Raw genomic sequence first — 18,464 nt, 5'->3', positions numbered from 1 at the left:
TGGCAGATAATATAATAAGGGGCTGTAGACATTAAAAAAAGCATCTGCATTAAAAGTGTAAAGCAGCATTGGACAAGGGCCCAGAGAGGTTCTGGAATCTCTCTTTTTTTCTCCACTCAGTTAGGCGAAGTCATGGGTGACCCAATCTAGTGCTGCTTTGAGGAACAGAGGGATATACAAGATCATCTGCAGAAGTCTCTTAACTAGTATTTCTGATTTTGTTACTTCACTGAATGCCCACAAGAACAGAGAGATTCACTCCTGCTCCCTGAGCCCTATTCAAGCCTACCCTCTTCCCCACATTCCTCATCCCAGACTCTGCAAGCAAGTATAAAATATGATCGGTACCTTGCTGTTTAACTGCTGAATTCTGAGCTCTTTTTGGTGCAGTTCTTTCAGGCTGTCATTCAGCTGGGCCTGGAGATGTTTTGTCTCTGTTTCTAGGCTTGAGAAGTCCCCTCTCAGAACTTCTGAAGACATCTGCCAGGGAAAGAACAATGCAAAATATACTGCACACCTGACAACCCACTCTTGTATTAGTCCTCTCTGTTTAGTATTCCAGGGTCAAAGCCCAACATTATCCCTAGGCCTGGAACTTGGTCTGCTCAGGCAAAACAACAAATGGGGACTAAACAGAAATATCCTAAAAGCCATCTGAAAACCCAAACAATTACGAAAGATCACTGAACTTGCACATACGATGGGTCCTTCTCAAAAGTGGTCTTAAAGCTGTGTACAGTACAGGAAGGGAAAAAAAAGTGATGAGAATAAGAAAAACAAAGGAAAAACGAAAGCAACATCCACATTGCTGTCATTCAACACAGACTAAAAGGTTAGCACTGAGGCATTCTCCTGGAAAGCACCACATGCACATTGCTCTAGCTTTAGCTTTTTCTTTGCATATATGCACGTATACATCAAAGGGATAAGGGAAGATTTTCTCCCTTCTCCATTGAGATAAAAGCTTCTCACTGGAACATTACAGATGTAGGCAGGAGAGTTCTCCTCTTGCTCGTAATGATATTGTACAGGCAGCACACAAGTGTTTTTCCCTAGAACAAGCAAAATACTCAACATATTCCATTCCACTTTTAGGAGTGTGATACAAGAGAAAGAGGCAGAAAGTCCCAAGTTCAATCCTCAGCCTCTCTAGGCTGAAGTCAGGATTGTAGATCCCTGTCGCAGTAAAAACAGCATTAAAAATTCATAGTAAACTTAAAAATTACAACATGACATCGTGACAATGTGACAAGAACTAAACCAGAAGATCTGATTCAAATACAGTGGAACAAGCAATCCTAAAATAGCCAGGAAGACCAACCTGATAAGTTCCATACTGCTTAGAAGGACCTAGGGGGCCTAGGAAGCCCTGTCTCTCTCTCTCTTGAAACATTATGAACCACAAACTAAGGGAAGAGCACAGAAGAGTAGGTCAGAGTTTTCTAAAGGTTTTCAGTGATCCAACTTGCATTGTTGGTATAGTCCTTGGAGGTCACACAACAAAATCCGATACTGCAGTCTGTACAAACTGAATACAAGCAACAATACAAGGCTGAATTTCAAGCCCCACATCTCCATGCGATAAAGAGTCTGTGTATTTCCACCCACCTTTGTTTGGTACTGCTCCTCTACAACATGAGATTTGCCGAGGGACAGTTTCATTTCTTGTGTGATCCTTTGTAAATGGCTCAGTTGCTTGTCCTTTTCTGCTATGGCCATCAGGTAATGTTCCTTTATGCTGCTGTTCTGCTTTTCCCAGGTAGTTTTCTCTTGTCTGCCCAGTACGACACAAAGGAAATTAGCAGGAAGTTACCACTATCACTTATGATATCCAGGTATCCTGCTCAGAATGAGCTGAGGATGATTATATTTGCTATCATCACCCCTTGCCAGAAATAAAGTTTCATAACTAAACCAAACCAAAATAAACCACTTATGTACAGGAACCTTAAAATCAAGTTTAAGGAAGCATTCCATATTTTGCTCAATCCTGCAGATTGTTCAATGCTTACACATTTGGTACTCCTGAAGATTGTTTTGATCTTAGTGCACAGAGAGTTTTGTCAAGCAAGTCATTGACAATGACACTTGTCATCATAACATTATCGTTGCCTCAGTCAAATATGCACCAGAACCACAGCACTGATCCCAACATGCAAACTTGAGGCCTAAGCTTCATTTACATTGTAGAAGCTAGACAGGGGAAAAAAATATCCCTTTTATCAGAGATAAATAAAATTTGTAAACTGCTTCAAGACTACAAGATCTTAAGTGTTAGTTTGAGGGTCAGACTGGGGGCAGGGGGAGAGGGAAGGACCACTAAGTTTTTATATCACTTTGGACAAAGATAAACCATGTATCTTTCCACAGAAACCCCAAACCCTTTTACTCCAGGTTCAGTCATTCTTAGAGGGATCGCTGAAGTACCTGAAAGGACTGTTTTCCCCTTTTTAGAACCGAGCATATTTGTCTGACTAGTTTCAGTCCACTTGGAAATGACAATTTACTAGACTTGAATTACACACTTTTTTAAAAAAAGCAAGTGAAACGAAGGATTATACAGTCATACAAAATGAGTTTTTTCTAAACAATGATATCAGTGGGATACATAAGTTCCAATACGAGAAACTGTCTTCTCTCGAACAGATGATATTGGCCACCACTAGATGAAGGAAATAAAAATGAAGAGGTCATTGATCTATTTCACACAGGCATTTCCTTCCAATATGCTGGGCTGTAATCCTTTGCCCTAAGCCTGAGGCAAAAGCTGAACAAGGGAAGCGTGTGCCCACCCCCGAACAGGGCAAAATGAGTGACAGCTGACACAGGTAAGGCTGAGCTTCTTGATGCTTTCTTTGCCTTTTGTCCACAAGTGCTCTTAGAAAGAAAGAAACAGCACATTTGTATCTCTGAGGCAGCGAGAAGACAGACAATTCTCACCTAAGTTGCTGGAGCTCCTGCTGGTAGAAAATGCTTTCTTGCTTCAGCTGTTCTTGAAGAAGCTGCTGTTTGTCTGCGTCTTGCTGATATTCCTGCAGTTGTGCTTTTAAGCGAGAATTTTCAGCTGATTCTACCCCGACAAGTATGTATTGCTGCTGCAGATTCTTCAGCTCTCTCACCTTTAATTGAAAGGAAACATCAGTGTGTGTGATAACTGAGCAAGCAGCTAGGTTTATTACTTACAAGTGTTTAAAAGCATTTCTCTGTGGCATATGGAGAAAAAAAGTCACATTCAGATGACAGAGAAACTAGAAACTGAATCAGTGATTAGAGCAGTCTACTAAAAACTGCTCAGAAAAAAAACCCTCAGAGAATTCTGCTGTTAATGAGAGTAGTGAATTTTGAGACCTTCCATGAAGATTTGACATATATTAATAAAAAGACCCCAGACTACAGTATTAATACCCTTATTCAGAGGAAGAAAAATTGAGACAGGAGCTAGTTAAGAATAACTCCTGAGGTTGGTATTTAGGGTAAACCAGGGAACTGAGAAAATAAAATCCATTTGACAGTCTGCTCAGACTGGGATTAGAAATAAGTTGTCATTACGCATCCATCACTGCAATCAGGACAAGACAATGTGACTGACTTTGGAAACAGGGACCAACTAACGAGTCAGGAGATCTCTCTACTGAGGATCTATCTCAGTATTAGCAGTGCTACACAGATATGCAAGTTCAACAAAACAGCAGTAGAGGAGACATAAATCTTCAAATAACTGAGATACAAAATGGACAAGAAGGAGAAAATGTTTAAGACAGTATCACAAAGTCTGTTGTGAATTAACAGAAGGGAAAACTAAGACAGACTAAGTGTCAGTGGAAAATGATTGTAAAAGTTGGTCATCTGACCAGCAACTAGAACTCTGAAGCTTGCTGAGCTGCATTGTAAAGGCCAGAGCCTTCACAAACACAGAAACATTAAATATGCAAGTAAGGATATCAAAATGAAGCTGCAATGCCTTGGACCTGTCTTGATAATCAGCTGCTAAGAGGAGAAACAGAGCCAAGCCTTTGCTCTAGTCTCCTGCAGAAACCCAAGACAAATCAAAAGCTTCCACAGATGTGGCCTAAGCAGGTTAACAGGGAACCTGTATCTTATTTCTACGATTCTGTATTTTAAATCAAGCTAACAAGAGAAACCTGAAATCACAGCTTCCATATGACAGAGAAGATAACACAGATGACACATACTAAATCCATGGGATCTGATAGTGTGCCCACAAGTGCTATTGTCACTGGGAGGCAACTCAATTACCTTTGAAAGGTCATGGTGACTGGGAGAGGTTCCTGAGGACTGGAAGAAAGCAAATGTCATCCCTACCTGCAGGAAGGAGGAACTGGGGAACTGCAGGCTGGTCAACCTCATCTCTATCCCTGGGAAGGCGATAGAGCAACTAGTTCTGGAAACCATTTCCAGACAGATATAAAAACAGGCTGCCCAGAGAGTGTGGAATATCCACCTATGGAGATACTCAAAATCCAACTGGACAGTGCCTTGGGCAACCTATTCCAACTGACCTTGTTTGAACAAGGGGGTTGGACTAGAAGGTCTCCAGAAGTCCCTTCCAATCTCAACTATTCTGTGATGACAATAATCTGTGTTTCACACTGCAAATAGCAGATTTGAAGATCCAAATCTCCAATGGGGCTTTAAGTAAGAGCAGGAAGACAGAACAAAGACTTACTAGTCTGTCTCTGTCATCCTGCAAGGAGGACAGTGCCTTCTTAAGACTCTGCACTTCTGAAAGAGTGGAGGAAGTGTTCCCTTCTGCTTGTTGCTTCACTTCTTCAGTCTTACGTATTTTGTCCAGTTCATTCAGCAGACTGTCTCGCTCATTCTGCAGGCTTGCCATAGCCTTGGAGAAAGATTTGACTTGGTTGGAAGAGCCTTCCAGTTCTGAAGACAAACGGAGAAGCTCATCATCTTTGGCTCTCAGCTTCTGATTAAGTTTCTCAATCTGGGCCAAGAGACCTCTTTCATCACTGGCTTTCTGCAGTTCTGTCAGCTCAGACCTCACTGTATCTCGGTCCCTGGCAGTGGAATGTTGCTCCTTTTGTAGCCGAACCATCTGTTCATGAAGATTCTGCACTAGACTCTTTTGTTCCTCTAAGTCTGCAGTGTATTTCTGTTTCAAAACATGAAGCTCTTCATTGGCCTGGTCCCAGCTATCCTGAAGAGAGCTCATGGACTTCCCAAAAGACTGAATTTGAGCTCTGAGATCTTTGTTTTCATCTGTGACTGCAAGAAATTTCTGTTCCATTTCCATTAAGTCCCGTGCCAATTCTGCTACTCTTTCTTCTGCTGTTTCTGTTTCATTCCTCATTATCCCTGCATCATGATGTAGGTGTTTCAATTCCTTCCGAAGCTTGTTCTCAGCTTCTTCCACTCTCTTGGATGCATCCCTTTGAACACATACCAGTTCCCCCTCAAGTTCTGTTATCCTTTTCTGTGAGAGGGAAAGCTTATGACTCAGTTCTCGTGCCTCTTCCTCTTGGGCCTTCAGTTGTGCTTGACACTCCATGATAGGACCCCCCTCACGTAATGCTGTCATCTCACTCTGCACCTGAGAAAGAGAGGATGTAAGGGTTTCAATCTCTTGAGACATACTGACTTTATCCTCTCTCAAGGCTTCCATGCACTTCCTGAGATCATCCTGAGTATGCTCGGACTCTTTCAGCTGTGTTTCTATGATTGTCTTGTCTTTTTCCAGAGTTTGGATCCGCTGAAGCTGTGTTTTGAGAAGTTGTTTCTGTTGGGAGTCCTTTATTGAAATCACTTGGTTCAGGTCTTCTCTATATCGCACCAACTCTGCATTCAGCTTGGCATTCTCAGAGTTGAGGTCATCCATCTGGCTATGAAAACTTCTAATTTCTTCCTTGAGCTTATTGTTTTCAGCAGCAGCCTCTTGAATTAGCTGGTCTTTTTCCAAGATTATAACAAGATGACGTTCCTCAAGTTGCTTGTAGTCTCTCAGTATGCGATCTCTGTCATCTTGCAAAGATGACATGGACTTGGTGAAGGAGTCCAGTTGTGCCTTCTGCTGCTTACTTTCTTCTCTGCTTATCTTCATCTTTTCAGTGAGACAATCAAATTTATCAAGAAATTTGTTCTTCTCATTTTCCAAGGCTTTTTTATCTTCTTCCTCCTTACTCAGCCTATGCTCCAGCTCTTTCATCTCTTCAGAATGTTGCTGCTGTAATTCAGATAGAGCTGCTATAACTGCTTCTTCCTTTGCAGACAGCAAACTAATGATCTTTTGATCTTTGGCACTAATTTCTTCATGCAGCTTATTTGTTAGGTCCTTGGAAGCTTGCAGATCAGCCTCAAGCTGTTCACAGCTGAATTTAAAGTTCTGGATACTGGTCTCTTGTTGCTTGACCATACTGTCCAGCTCCTCTCTGACCAATTCACATTTGGTGAAGGAATTCTGTAAGTCAGCAAGCTGGTCTCTCAGGCTGCTGATTTCTGACTCCAGTTTCTGCTGTTCGATCTGAGACTTGCTGTACAGTTTCTGAGACCCGTCAAGTTGCATCAAAAGGTCTTTTTTTTCCTCCTGCAACATTTCACATGTCTTTTGATAATGCTGAATCTCACTCCTCAATTCGGACTCACACTCTCTCTTGCTGCATTCCAGCCTGAAAACAGAGAAGAGAAAGACAGTGACAAATCAATGAAGTATCTCAGTATCCAAATACAGTAACAGTTTTCATTGATTATACTAATTTAGAAAAGACACAAAATTCATTTTACTTTAAGAAAGCACGTGGGAAATATCCAGATGATTAGTTTTCCCTCAATTTAAAATTCAAGGCATCTTTTAAAGTTCTGACTGCACTACTGTCTGAAGGGAGTGGTGCTAGGGAAATATTTTTTAAAAGTTGTCCATTGAGGGAAATGTTTATGTTGATATTGAAAAAAAATGGAGGAAGGTTAAACATCGAGTGTTATCACCTCCTTTTCATTAAAATACTTCTTTCATCCACTGTGGCTAACAAAAAACCCCCAAACAAGCAAGCAAGCATCACGCAGACACACACTCTCAATGAAATCACTGTTCTCATATGCTTGATGCTCATTTAATGTTCCAGCATGCAAAGAAATAGCATTTTGATCACAAACTTTATAGAACAATTTTACTCATGTAAGAACAGTTTGGCTTTGAATTCTGGAAATTCCCAGAGCTAAGTTTTGGTACATTTCCATAGCTCCACCTTTCCCTCAAAATCTATTGGGATTCAACTGGAATTATCTATCCCAATGCTCTCTTGACCTGTCAAGTTTAATCTATTCCAAATTTCAGATTAATAAAGATTCTAGATAGTCCTCTGATGACTACTGCTTGTTACAGAGAACAGATTTAACACAGGTGCCCTAATAATGAGAAAAAGGAACATTACACAGTGTTAATCTCCTTGTATACTTGGTGCAGTCAATAAATACATAGTAACTCCCTACAAGATAACTCCAAACCTCTTTTCTATCCAAACACAAGCAATCCAGGAGATAAGCCTGTTTACGAGTTTATTAGGAAGACTAATTCTGCTCTCCATCATAGGCATTCATTAGTTTTTCCAATCACATGTCATATTTAGCATATTTATGTACTCAGAATTCTTTCTTTCTGGTATAGTGCAAAGGGGAATCCTACCTCACCTCTGGCTGCTGCCTTGTCAAAAGGAAATACAAGAATACCAGCCGAGTCATTATCACCTTTACCTGGATATATGAGTCTGAAGTTCTTCCACACGTATGGTCATCTGCTTAATCTGGTCCTTTAGCACAACACAAGTTTCCTCTTTTGAACGTATTTCTTCCTCTTTCTTTTGAATACTTTCAGTGAATTTCTTCTCCCATGTTTTTGATTCATCTATCACTCTATCCCTGTCATCCTGAAGGGATGACATGCTCCTGGTGAAGGCTGCAAGCTGGGCTAGTGTTTTGTTTAGGCTGCCTTGCAATTGCTTGGCTTCTTGATCTTTTGCCTTCAAGGAGTCTTGAAGATCGCCAACAGTTGCTTCTGTATAGTCTTTCTCCCTCTGCAAAGCTGCCAGCTTTTCTTCCATGTTCTTAATTTCCTTTGAGTGCTTGTCTTTTTCCTGTTCCAGTCTTCTCTCAAAGTCCTCATCCTTTTTCTTCATTTGAATTTTAATATTCTCTTTGTTTGCCTGCAGCTCTTCTTTCACTTTGACACTCTCTGCTAGAACCCTTGCTGCCTCACTCTGGGTGTCATCCAATACTACTCGGCAGAGAGCAAGTTCTGTTTGGGCTTTCTTGGTGTCTTCAACTGCTTTTGCTAAAGTCTCTTTGGTTGCTTCTACCTCTTTCTGAGACTCATTCTGCAGAAATTCCAGAGCTTTAACAGTTCTTTCTAAACTACTGTTCTTTTCCTGGCTTTTAATACAGTCCTTCTGCAGTTGCTTAATCTCCTGCTGTTTCTGTTTCAGCAGTTCCTGAAGCTCCTTTACATGTGTGCCATTGTCTCCCCTCCAACTGCATTTTAGCTTTTCTACATATTCCTTTTCTGAACTTGCTTTACTTTTCTCCTTTACCATCTGACATTTCTCCTCCTCCAGTTCATGCATCATTCTCTGCAAACTCTGAAGCTCAGATTTCAATTGCTCATTTTTGATCTGGAAGTCTGTTGCATCTTGCTGATAGTTCCCAATAGTTCCATTAAGTTCTGCCAGCTGATTCATGAGCCTTTCTTCCAAATCATCCTTCTCAGCCTCTAGCTTGTCCTTCAGTTCTGTCATCCTGATGAGGTCATCTTTGGTTATTTGGACTGTTTGTTCCATCTTTGCTACTGTGTCCTGAAGAGCATTCAATTCATGGACCTTCTCTTCCATTTGCATCTCTAAAGCAGTTTTCTCACCTGCTAAAGTCTCAACACGCACGTGGATATCACTCAACTGTTGCTCTGAAGCCTTCCTATTATCTTCTAGTTCTGTGATTCGCTCTGTGAGCTGAGCTATCTGCTGTATGTAGGTACCAAGATCTTCACAAGGGCTACTACCTTCAAGTGCTTTTTGTTCCAGCTCTGCAGTAGAAGACTCTGGTCTAAAACTTACGTCTACTTGATTTTCAGTCCTCTCCATTGGTGGTGGTGTGGCAACTGCCTGATTTGTTTCTACCCCTGTTGCCTTCTCAGCAACGTACTTGTCTACCAGTTCTCTGCTTTCCTCCAGCTTAGATTCTGTTAACTGCAAATGACGCTTTAAGTCTGTGATCTCTTGATTCAGAGATGCCTTTTCAGCCATTACTCTCTCAAGCTCTGTAGAGAGAGACTGGTAATCTCTCCTAGAGCTTTCCAGATCTTCTTTCAGGCTAGTATTTGTAAAGACATCTCCAGTCCTGTGTAGCTCTCCATCTGTAAAACGCACCTCTGCTCTAAGCTTCTCATTCTCCTCCTCTAGTTCCAGGATCTTTTGTTGCTTTGATTTTGCAAATTTCCTCATTTTCTCCTTCATTCCATCAATTTCCTGTCCAGCTTCTTGTAGCTGCTTATCTGTTTCCTCTTTTTTTGCTTCAACACTTTTCAGCTTAATGAATACTTCCTGCTTTTCCTGTCTAACAGTTTCCAAAACACGCTGAATCCGCTCAGTCTCATTACTCACATTCTCATAGGACTGCAGGAGAGTTTCATATTCTTTCTGAAGGTCCCTGTATTTCTCGTGCCACTCAGAACTCTCGGCAGCTTGAAAGCATTTCAACGATTCCACCTCCTTCTCCAGCTTCTCCTTCTCCAGAGTAACTCTGTCTAGAGAAAATGTCAGGTTTTTACAGCATCCATCAAGATTCTGATTTTCTGTAAGTACTTTATCAACTTCTGCAATAAGTTTTTCTCGCTCTTCAGTGAGGCCTGCTAACTTTTCTGTTAAAGTATCTGCTTCTTTAACATGGCCACATATTTCGTTTTCCATATTTGTCACCTTGACGGAAAGATTTTCAATAGTAGTTTTAGCACTAGCTAGCTCCTCTTTTAGAGATTTGCTCTCCTTTAGTGCCTCTTTTCTAGAGATAAGTGCAGCTTGCAACTTTCTCTGCATTTGATTCTTCTGTTTAGCTGCTTCTGCACCATCATCTTGCTTCTCCTGAATTTCAAGCAACTCTGTTTGCAGTCTCTTGCTTTGTTCCTCATGAACCTGAGCTTGAGTTTCCAACTGACTACATAGTCTCCTGACTGAATCCTCTTTTTCCAGCAACTGTGCCTGCACATTATTGAGAGCTTCACTCTTCTCCTTTAACTGCAAGTTAAGAAATTCCACTTCTTCATCCTTTTGATGCATAAGTGTTTTCAGGTCTTCCAGACAGCCCTCTCTAGAAATTTTTGCTAGATTCTCCTCCAGTTCTGTCTGAAGACTTGCTGCCTTAGCTTCAGCTTGGTCAGAGGTTCTCTTCAGCCCTTCTATCTCCAGAAACAACTGTGCTATGTGTTCTTGCAAATGAAAGACTAATTCTGATTTGCAAGCAAGTTCACTTTGCATATAGCTAACGTTATGTTCCAGTTCCTCCTTCTCCATCTGCAATTTTTCAAGTTTTTCCTTAAACTCTTCCCCAGAAACATCTGCAACTTGGAAGAGTTTATTTGTTGTATTTTCTCCTTCTGTGCATGAAGAATCCAACCCACCTTGATTCCCAAGAACACCCTCTGTCAATTCTTTCTGTTCTTGGAGTTGTCTGAGCTGAGCTTGGATGCTTTCCTTCTCTTTGCTTTGCTTATCAAATTGTTCTTGTAGGATATTGTAATCATCTTTCTGCTGTTTCAGCTGTTCTCTGTGATGCCTGTCTTTTTCTTGAGCCTTTTTTATAGTGTCTTTACGAGATACCAAGGCCTCCTGAAGTTTTTTTTGAAGTTGCTCTTTTTCTTGTTCAAGAGCTGAAATCCTCTCTTTCAGAGCAGACTTTTGGTTTTCTTCAAGATTTGTAGCTGCTGAACTATTTTTTTCATTCTCTTCATAATCTTTTGGGCTTTTATTGGTTTCTGTTACTTTGTCAGCAATTGTCTGACTCTCCATGATTTCATCTTTAATTGAAACAACGTTTGTCTTGCCTTGCAAGCTTTGCCTCATTTCCTTGATCACTGCCTGCAATTGTGCTTCAGTAGTCTCTTTATCCAGCAGGTCCTTCCGGATGCTCTGCAACTCAGACTCCTTTTCAGAAAGCAGCTGAATTAGATAATCCTCACTAGGCTGGCTTTCAAGATTCACTTCTCTGCTTATCACATTTGTCATATTTTCTTCCCCTTCAGCTTCTTGAGTCACTGAGGTTTCTGATTCGTGTTCTCTTAATTGCATTAACTCATTCTCCAATTTACTAACCTTCTTCAGAAGCTCTTTCCTGTTAACGAGTGCTGCTTGCAGCTTCCGTTTTACTTGCTCATTTTCTTTTTTCAGAAGTTCAATTTTATTTACTAACACCTCATTTTCTTTACATGCTGCCTCTGTCTCATACTGCTGCTCAGATGCCTCACATTTTAGATATATATCTTTTGCCTCTATGTTTTGGTCTTTTTCTTCCTGGGCTTTTAATAATATACTTGTTTGCTCTTTAAGACTCTTCAGCTCATTTCCTAGAGAAAATTTCTCTTCATTCAGCAGGACCATTTTCTCAGACATGCTGACACTGATCTCTCTCATCTGTTGGTCTTTCTCCTGCAAGGTTTGTTGCAGGCTCTCTATAGACCTGGTGCGTTCAGCAACAAGCTGTTCTAGGCTTGCTGCTTCACATCCCTTTGAGACTAAGTTTTGGGAAAGCTCTTCTATCTCAGCTGTATTCTTCCTCAAAAGTTGTTCTAGATCAAGTACTTGACATTCCTTCTTCTCAATCTGGCTTCTCAGATCTTTTAGTTGCATGTCTTGGTCAGAAAGCTGAAGTTGTGCCTCATCCAAGTCTTTTTGCAAAGCTTCAATTTTTATCTCCTTAGATTTAAATTCATTTTTAAGACTTTGGATTTGTTCTCTCAGAAGACTGCTTTCACTGTCTGACAGCCTCTGCTTTTCTGAAAAAGCTAGATTTTCCTCAAGTTGCTTTACTTGCTCTTTCAGTTCTGTTACGGTAGAGAGTTCCTTCATTTGGCACAGAAGCTGATCTCGTTCGTCAGTCAAAACACAAAATGCACTATCATAATCCTCAATTTTTTTTCTGTATTCCTCAGTCAGCTGGTTTAGCCTGTTTATTTCTTCACCTTTTTCTCCTAAATCCTTTTTATAGGATTCTTCTGATTTCTGCAGAATTATCTGCAGTTCTGTAATTTGGTTTTGTAAGTTTATCAGTTCTTGAGATTGAGAGGTGCCAGGGTCTGGATCTGCTGAGGAGACTTCTCGCATTGCTTCCATCTCGCCTCTGCAGGGGACAGTGCTTCCCTGGGGCACTTCTTGAAGACTGATTCTGTTTTCCTGAAATACACCAACTTGCTGCACTTCTATTTTGCTCAGTAATGAGCTACTGGCCAACTCATTTTGGGTATCTGAAGCCTTTTGCTCTTCCCTTTCAAGAAACCGTATCTGGGAGTTATCTTCTAGCTGGTTAGCTGCTTCTCTGCTCTGGTTACCTGTAGAATCTTGGCCATTTGGGCCCTTGAGCTGCCTTTTCAGAAAATTTATTTCTTCTTGGGCTTCTTTCAGTTCCAGCAGCAAAACTGACAGCTCTTTCTGTTTCTCTGCAGCAAGATATTCCAGAATTCCAGGTGGACAACTTTCTTCAGTAAACTGCTTGCTTCCATTGGGAAAGCCATCTGGTTTTGCCTAAAAGAAAATAAAAGGTTTCAATTTTCCTTTGAATCCTGTGAAAGGGTGACTTTTGGAAGTATCTGCTTTTCACGTTTTGTAGTTTAAGGATACCCTTTCTTGAGCTGACTCTTGCAATAAATAGCCTCACTAATAACAGGAGGATGACTCATGTAATTTCTGTTCATTTCAGTTTCTGAAGTTGCAGCATCAAAGATTCTGGCTTCAGGATTAGACCATAAAGGTAACTTCCTATTCCTTTGTTTCCCATTCTCTCTTGATTACAAGATAGCACGATTCCAAAGTGTTTCAGTTCTCCTATGATTCTCACTAGCTCTCCAGTGTACTTACCCAGACACATTTTCCTGGCATCCTATCCATAGTCTCCAAATGAGGTTTTGTCCTGTATTCTATCTGTCCATTTAACATGGCAAAGAAACAGTGCATAAGCCCATATTCTAGTCTGTGTCCATCTCCAAAGTGAAAGCACCAGACAAAGTGCTTGGCTTTTTCCAAATAACTGTCCTAAGCTTGCCTCCCACCCCCAAAAACAGATTACAGAAGACAAGCAGTCACAAATTATTCCCAGAAAGCATGGATCAGCAGCCCACGAATAAGTCAACATCTTGTGTTGTAAAGGCTGTCCAGCAGTTTGGAGAGCAGAAACATTTTATGAGGAACCATTAAAGGAGAGCTGTCACTTAAAGCATGTTGCAGTGTTGTACCAACGACTTTACATTACAGGATGTTAAAAAAAGCCTTTGGGGCTTTTAAACTAAATTAAAGTTTTCATATCCACAGATGCATACAATACTGAGAGGAAAAAAGTTCTAGACTAAATTTGTACCTCAAGGAGCACCAAAGTGTCATCAAAAGGCTTTTGCACTTCAGAATTCACCAGCTCTCCTGACACACCTAGTGATAAAAGGTACACTTGTCACCATCAGCATAACAAGTTGCATGTAAAGTCAGTAGGTAAATGGAGAGAAAATACATGGGACTGTAGTTTCTCTAGTTTCCAAGGCGAGGAAAAGAAAAAAAAGTTTGAACCTATAAATGCAAAACCTCCTGCGTTTGCTGCATGCTGGCATCACCTAAGTCTACACTATAACTGACCTCTACAGAAGAATGAAGAGGCAAAGAGACTGAACTAGGTGATGGGTTGTTTTGTTTTGGGTTGTTGGCTTTTTGTGTTTGTTTTTTTTTTAAAAGGGTGGGGGTGGTAATTCCAGGCACAAAAAGAAATTTAGTAGCTCGCAGAGAGAAACCCAATTCTTCAATTTATGTTAATTCTCTTATGGGTCTTACACATCGGCCTCTGCATCTACAAACACGCTCTCCTTCAAACCCTTCTCTCTCATCTTAGGAACCACTTCTTTCTTCTCTTCAGATATATCCTATCCATCCCACATTAGAATGTTCTCTTCTACCTCATGTGCATCTTTTCTATCTCCTGTACAACTTTAGATTCTGACCTCAAAGCTCTTCTTTCCAAATCAGCTTTGCTTTGTCCCTGAAACTTCTCAAACGTCCACAATTTTCTGGTCTTGTGCCTTATTCTGTGTCCTCACCTGTAGAAGTAGAAGAGCAGTCTACGTAAGAGGCTGGAGCTTCGAGAGTCTGCAATTCCACCTCAGGTCCAACACACTTACTCTGTTGGTTGAAGAAAAAATACTGAAGTTTTGATCCATGATCTTTGCATTAGAACACAGCTATCTTAGCTGCCTGCTGCTCTGTCAACCCTTAAGTAAAAAGCACCAGTCCCAACTTTAGATGCAACTCTGATGTCTAATGAAAATCAAAACAAATCTACTTTTTTTAAAATAATTTATATTAAGCAAGAGACTAAGACCTGTCTCAGCAGATTAAGGCATTAATGAATGCAATGATTCTAACAACTTCGCATATTGAGATGCTTCCTCTTCTATCTTCACTGCTTCAAAGGGTCAAACTATAGATCCATAGCCTTTCACTGAATCACCCAAGCAGAGAAGGTGAGGAGTCATGTGTTTGTCACTGTATGCCTCACTACTCCAGATAGTAATGAGATACTACCGCAGATAAAGAACCTACAGTCTTCCCAGGAAAGTTACAGTAGGCTCCTCCACAGAGAAAGACCCACCCCACACTGCTCTGTGTCTCCTGCTTCTGTCAGACAGGACAGAACCTGAGTGTTGAAGAACACAGAGCACACTAGAAAGAGAGATTTTGCTATTTCACACACACCAACTCTTTTTGCCCACACAAAGATGCTGAATAAAGCCCAGGAAATTGGTTAGTTTGCTGTTGAACTACAAGAACTAAAACTTCATCTACTAATTCCTTCATTCTGAGAAATCCACTTAACATCCACCTAAAACGAATGGCAGTATTTCTGGCTAGTTCCCAACACATTGTCTTTCACCACAACAAAGAATTGGCACAGCTAGTACTGTTTCCATGGGAAAAAAGGTTTGAACTAGAATACAAAGAGACTACATGTCAGAGCTAAGTGTCTAAAAAAAAAAAAGTTACTCCCTCCCACCCTCAAAAAAACAAGTAAAAAAACCCCAACCCAACAATTGAAAGACTGAAAAAAAAAATGAAGCGTTCAGAACTAACTTTTGCTGTAACTACCTAGAATGTAGGTACAGGGCACTAAGAGGGCACAGAATCATAAGGAAATCTCCAGTCCCAAGAGCACCTTGCCTTTGCATGCTACAAGCACTGAAATGGAACGTACGGCATGCATTGACCCATGTTAAACATTCACCTCGGTCTGAATCGTATGCTAAAGAACCTATCTCCACTGACTATAAAGGGGCTCTAGAAAATAGCTCAAAGGTTTATATTTGCCCTTGAAAAGATGGTGTGCATGTGTGTGCGTACAAACTCATTGATCCGCTAGCTTACACCCTGACTACAGGCAGTTGGAATGTAAGGGTCTGAAGTCAAGCAAAATGAATTGACTCAAAATGCCTTCTCCAGTTCCAACATAAGTCCAAAATGTTAACTTTTGCCCTAATACTTCACAGTAATATACATATACTATAAACTCTCTCTGTTGGAGAGGAATATGTTAGATAAAACATAGCAGGCTGGAACAGAGTGGAGCAGTCTGGAAAGAGCCCAGACGTTGCTCTAAGCCAACAAAAAAACTCTACAACAAATTCTTAGTACAGATATACAGAGGTAGTAATCTCCATCACCTTGCTGACTGAGTATAAAGCAAAGCAGCAGGTATCTAATCCTGCACTCTTCTCACCGACAGACTGACTGCAAGTGTACCTGCCACTGTTCACAGTGCAAGACTACAAGGACAGAGTCTACTTGTCTCCCTCACTTAGCAAAAATAACTCCGCTTCCTCCAGTTAGTCTGCCAGACCCCCATTAAGGCAGTGGGAATGGATAGGGCTGGTTTGAAAGGCATCCTATGACGTATATTTACTGAAGCTTCCCCCAGTTTAGCCTATGGTTTTGATGAAAAACTAAGTCACAAGAGACAGAAAAAAAGCACAAATATGGGTTGGGTGGATGAAGGACACAAGAATTCCAAGCAGCCAGCAAAGGGAAATACAGTCTGATAAGAACATAGTACAAGCAGTATTTGGAAGCTCTTTCTGTCTTTCATCATTAATCCAGTTAATAATAACCTTCCAAAGAGGATTGTTAAAAAAAAGGCCATCACAGCTTAGCTGTTTTAAGGCCAGTCCTTGACCTGTTTTAGTTTTAGCTTATTTCAGCTGCTTAATCATTACCTGCTTTGCATATTCTGTGACCATCACAGCTTTCTGCAGAGGCTCCTGGAGAACAACTTGCAAGTGTGGTATTTCTGAAACATTCAAAACAAACAATTTCCGTGAAGATTAAAAATCTACTTTAGAGAGTAACAGGATATTCTTCGAGGAGCTTTAGAGAACAGGGCACATGGGTCTTAGTAAAAACTTATGTAGTGGAGATATATAACACTACCATTGGATAATGTGTTTATTTTTTTTAAGAGACAAACCACCGAAACAACATACTTTTTTAAGCGCCTTTTAGAAAAGAACAATTATTATAATACAGACTAAAATTAAAGGACAGCTGATAGAGTTTCAAGATTTTAGAAACATTTTTATAGAGGAGGGGAAAGAAAGAATTATTATAGCAAAATGTTTCAGATTTAACTTGGATAAAAATGAGATGAGAAATTGTTAAAATTAGAGAAGAATAAAACACTCAAGGGCCATGGTCCAAGTCAAGATTGGTACAAGAACTCAACTACTGTTTGACTCAAGAACTATTTTTTTTTTTACACGTATATGTCTGTAACCTAGCATATAAACACCATTTATCATAGATATGTCACTGTATATGATGAAATGACTGGCCTGGTAGATGAGGGAAGAGCAGTGGATATCATCAAGGCCTTCCGTAAGGCTTTTGGCACCGTCTCCCGTAACAGCCTCATGGAGAAGCTGTCGATGTATGGGCTGCACGAACAGCAGTGAGGTGGATTGAAAACTGGCTCAATGGCCAGCCAAGAGGGTGGTGATCAGCAACATGAAGGCTTGGCTGGAGGCCAGTAACTTAGCAGTGTACCCCTGGGGTCAGCACTGGGTCCGATCCTGCTCAACATCTTCATTAATGATCTGGGTGATGGGGCAGACTGCGCCCTCAGCAAGCTTGCAGACGACACAAACCTGGAAGAAGTTGCTGGTACACCAGAGGGTTGTGCTGCCACGCAGAGGGATCCGGACAGGCTGCAGAAATGGGCTGACAGGAGCCTCGTGAAGTTCAACAAGGAGAAGTGCAAAGCTCTCCACCTGGGGAGGAACAACCCCACAACACCAGTTTATGCTGGGGACCACCCAGCTGGAAAGCAGCTTTGCAGAAAAGGCCCTGGGGGTCCTGGCTGACACCAAGCCGTGGGAGCCAGCCACACTCCCTTGCCACAAAGGCGGCTAATAGCATCCTGGGCTGCATTAGGCAAAGTATTCCTTTGTCTCTACTCAGCACTTGTGAGGCCACACCTGGAGTACTATGTCCAGTTCTGGGCTCCTGAGTACAGGAGAGACACAGACATACTGGAGAGAGTCCAACAAAGAGCCACAAAGATGATGAAGGGACATGAGCATCCCCCTGTGAGGCTGAGAGGGCTGGGACTCTTCAGCCTTGCGGAGAGGACGCTCAGGAGGGAATCTCATCAATGAGTATAAATCTCTGAAGGAAGAGTGCGAAGAAGATGGAACCAGGCTCTTTTCAGTGGTGCTCAGTGCTAGAGGCAATGGGCACAGTGTGAAACACAGGAGGTTCCCTCTGAACATCAGGAAACACTTTTTGGGCCATGAGGGTGACACGTTGCCCAGGGAGGTTGCAGAGTCTCCCTCTTAAGCTGTCTGGACACAGTCCTGGGCAACTGGCTCTGGGTCCTTTCCAACCTCAACCATTCTACGGTACTCAGGAGGTACTCAAGACATTTTCATACTCCAAAGCATAAGACAGGCAAAAATATGTCCTGTGCCAAACCCAGAAAAAAAAACCTTTGAAAGTACTAATAGTTATTTTTGAAAGTACTAATAGTTATTTAGCTTTCCTGATTAACTACCCCAGGAAGAAAGCTTCCATTTGCATTTGATATCAACAGTCACCATGTCAGTCTTCTCACTACCTGGGGAGACAGAGAATGTGTTCATTTCCACACTGGCTACTTGCCAGTAAACGTCTGTCTTTAAACAGTTTGAGGAAGTCTCTGTGTGACAGATCCTGAATCTT

At 41.2% G+C, this 18,464-nt stretch overlaps 1 protein-coding gene across 1 annotated transcript in view; it reads right to left on the bottom strand.

Annotated features, from left to right (window-relative positions):
* GOLGB1 (golgin B1) overlaps positions 1 to 18,464 on the bottom strand; it is a 51,785-nt gene that overhangs the window by 9,782 nt on the left and 23,539 nt on the right. Inside the window, exons 12-19 of the mRNA XM_037387820.1 lie at positions 16,466 to 16,539; positions 14,300 to 14,381; positions 13,576 to 13,643; positions 7,720 to 12,746; positions 4,688 to 6,638; positions 2,941 to 3,119; positions 1,609 to 1,774; positions 349 to 480 (exon numbers count right to left, since the gene is read on the bottom strand). Of these exons, the coding sequence (XP_037243717.1) occupies positions 349 to 480; positions 1,609 to 1,774; positions 2,941 to 3,119; positions 4,688 to 6,638; positions 7,720 to 12,746; positions 13,576 to 13,643; positions 14,300 to 14,381; positions 16,466 to 16,539 (7,679 nt within the window). The remainder of the gene's footprint in view (positions 1 to 348; positions 481 to 1,608; positions 1,775 to 2,940; positions 3,120 to 4,687; positions 6,639 to 7,719; positions 12,747 to 13,575; positions 13,644 to 14,299; positions 14,382 to 16,465; positions 16,540 to 18,464) is intronic.

This window comes from Falco rusticolus, chromosome 5, assembly GCF_015220075.1.
Source record: "Falco rusticolus isolate bFalRus1 chromosome 5, bFalRus1.pri, whole genome shotgun sequence".
NCBI lineage: Eukaryota > Metazoa > Chordata > Aves > Falconiformes > Falconidae > Falco > Falco rusticolus.
This window is presented reverse-complemented; position numbering and strand designations above follow the sequence as displayed.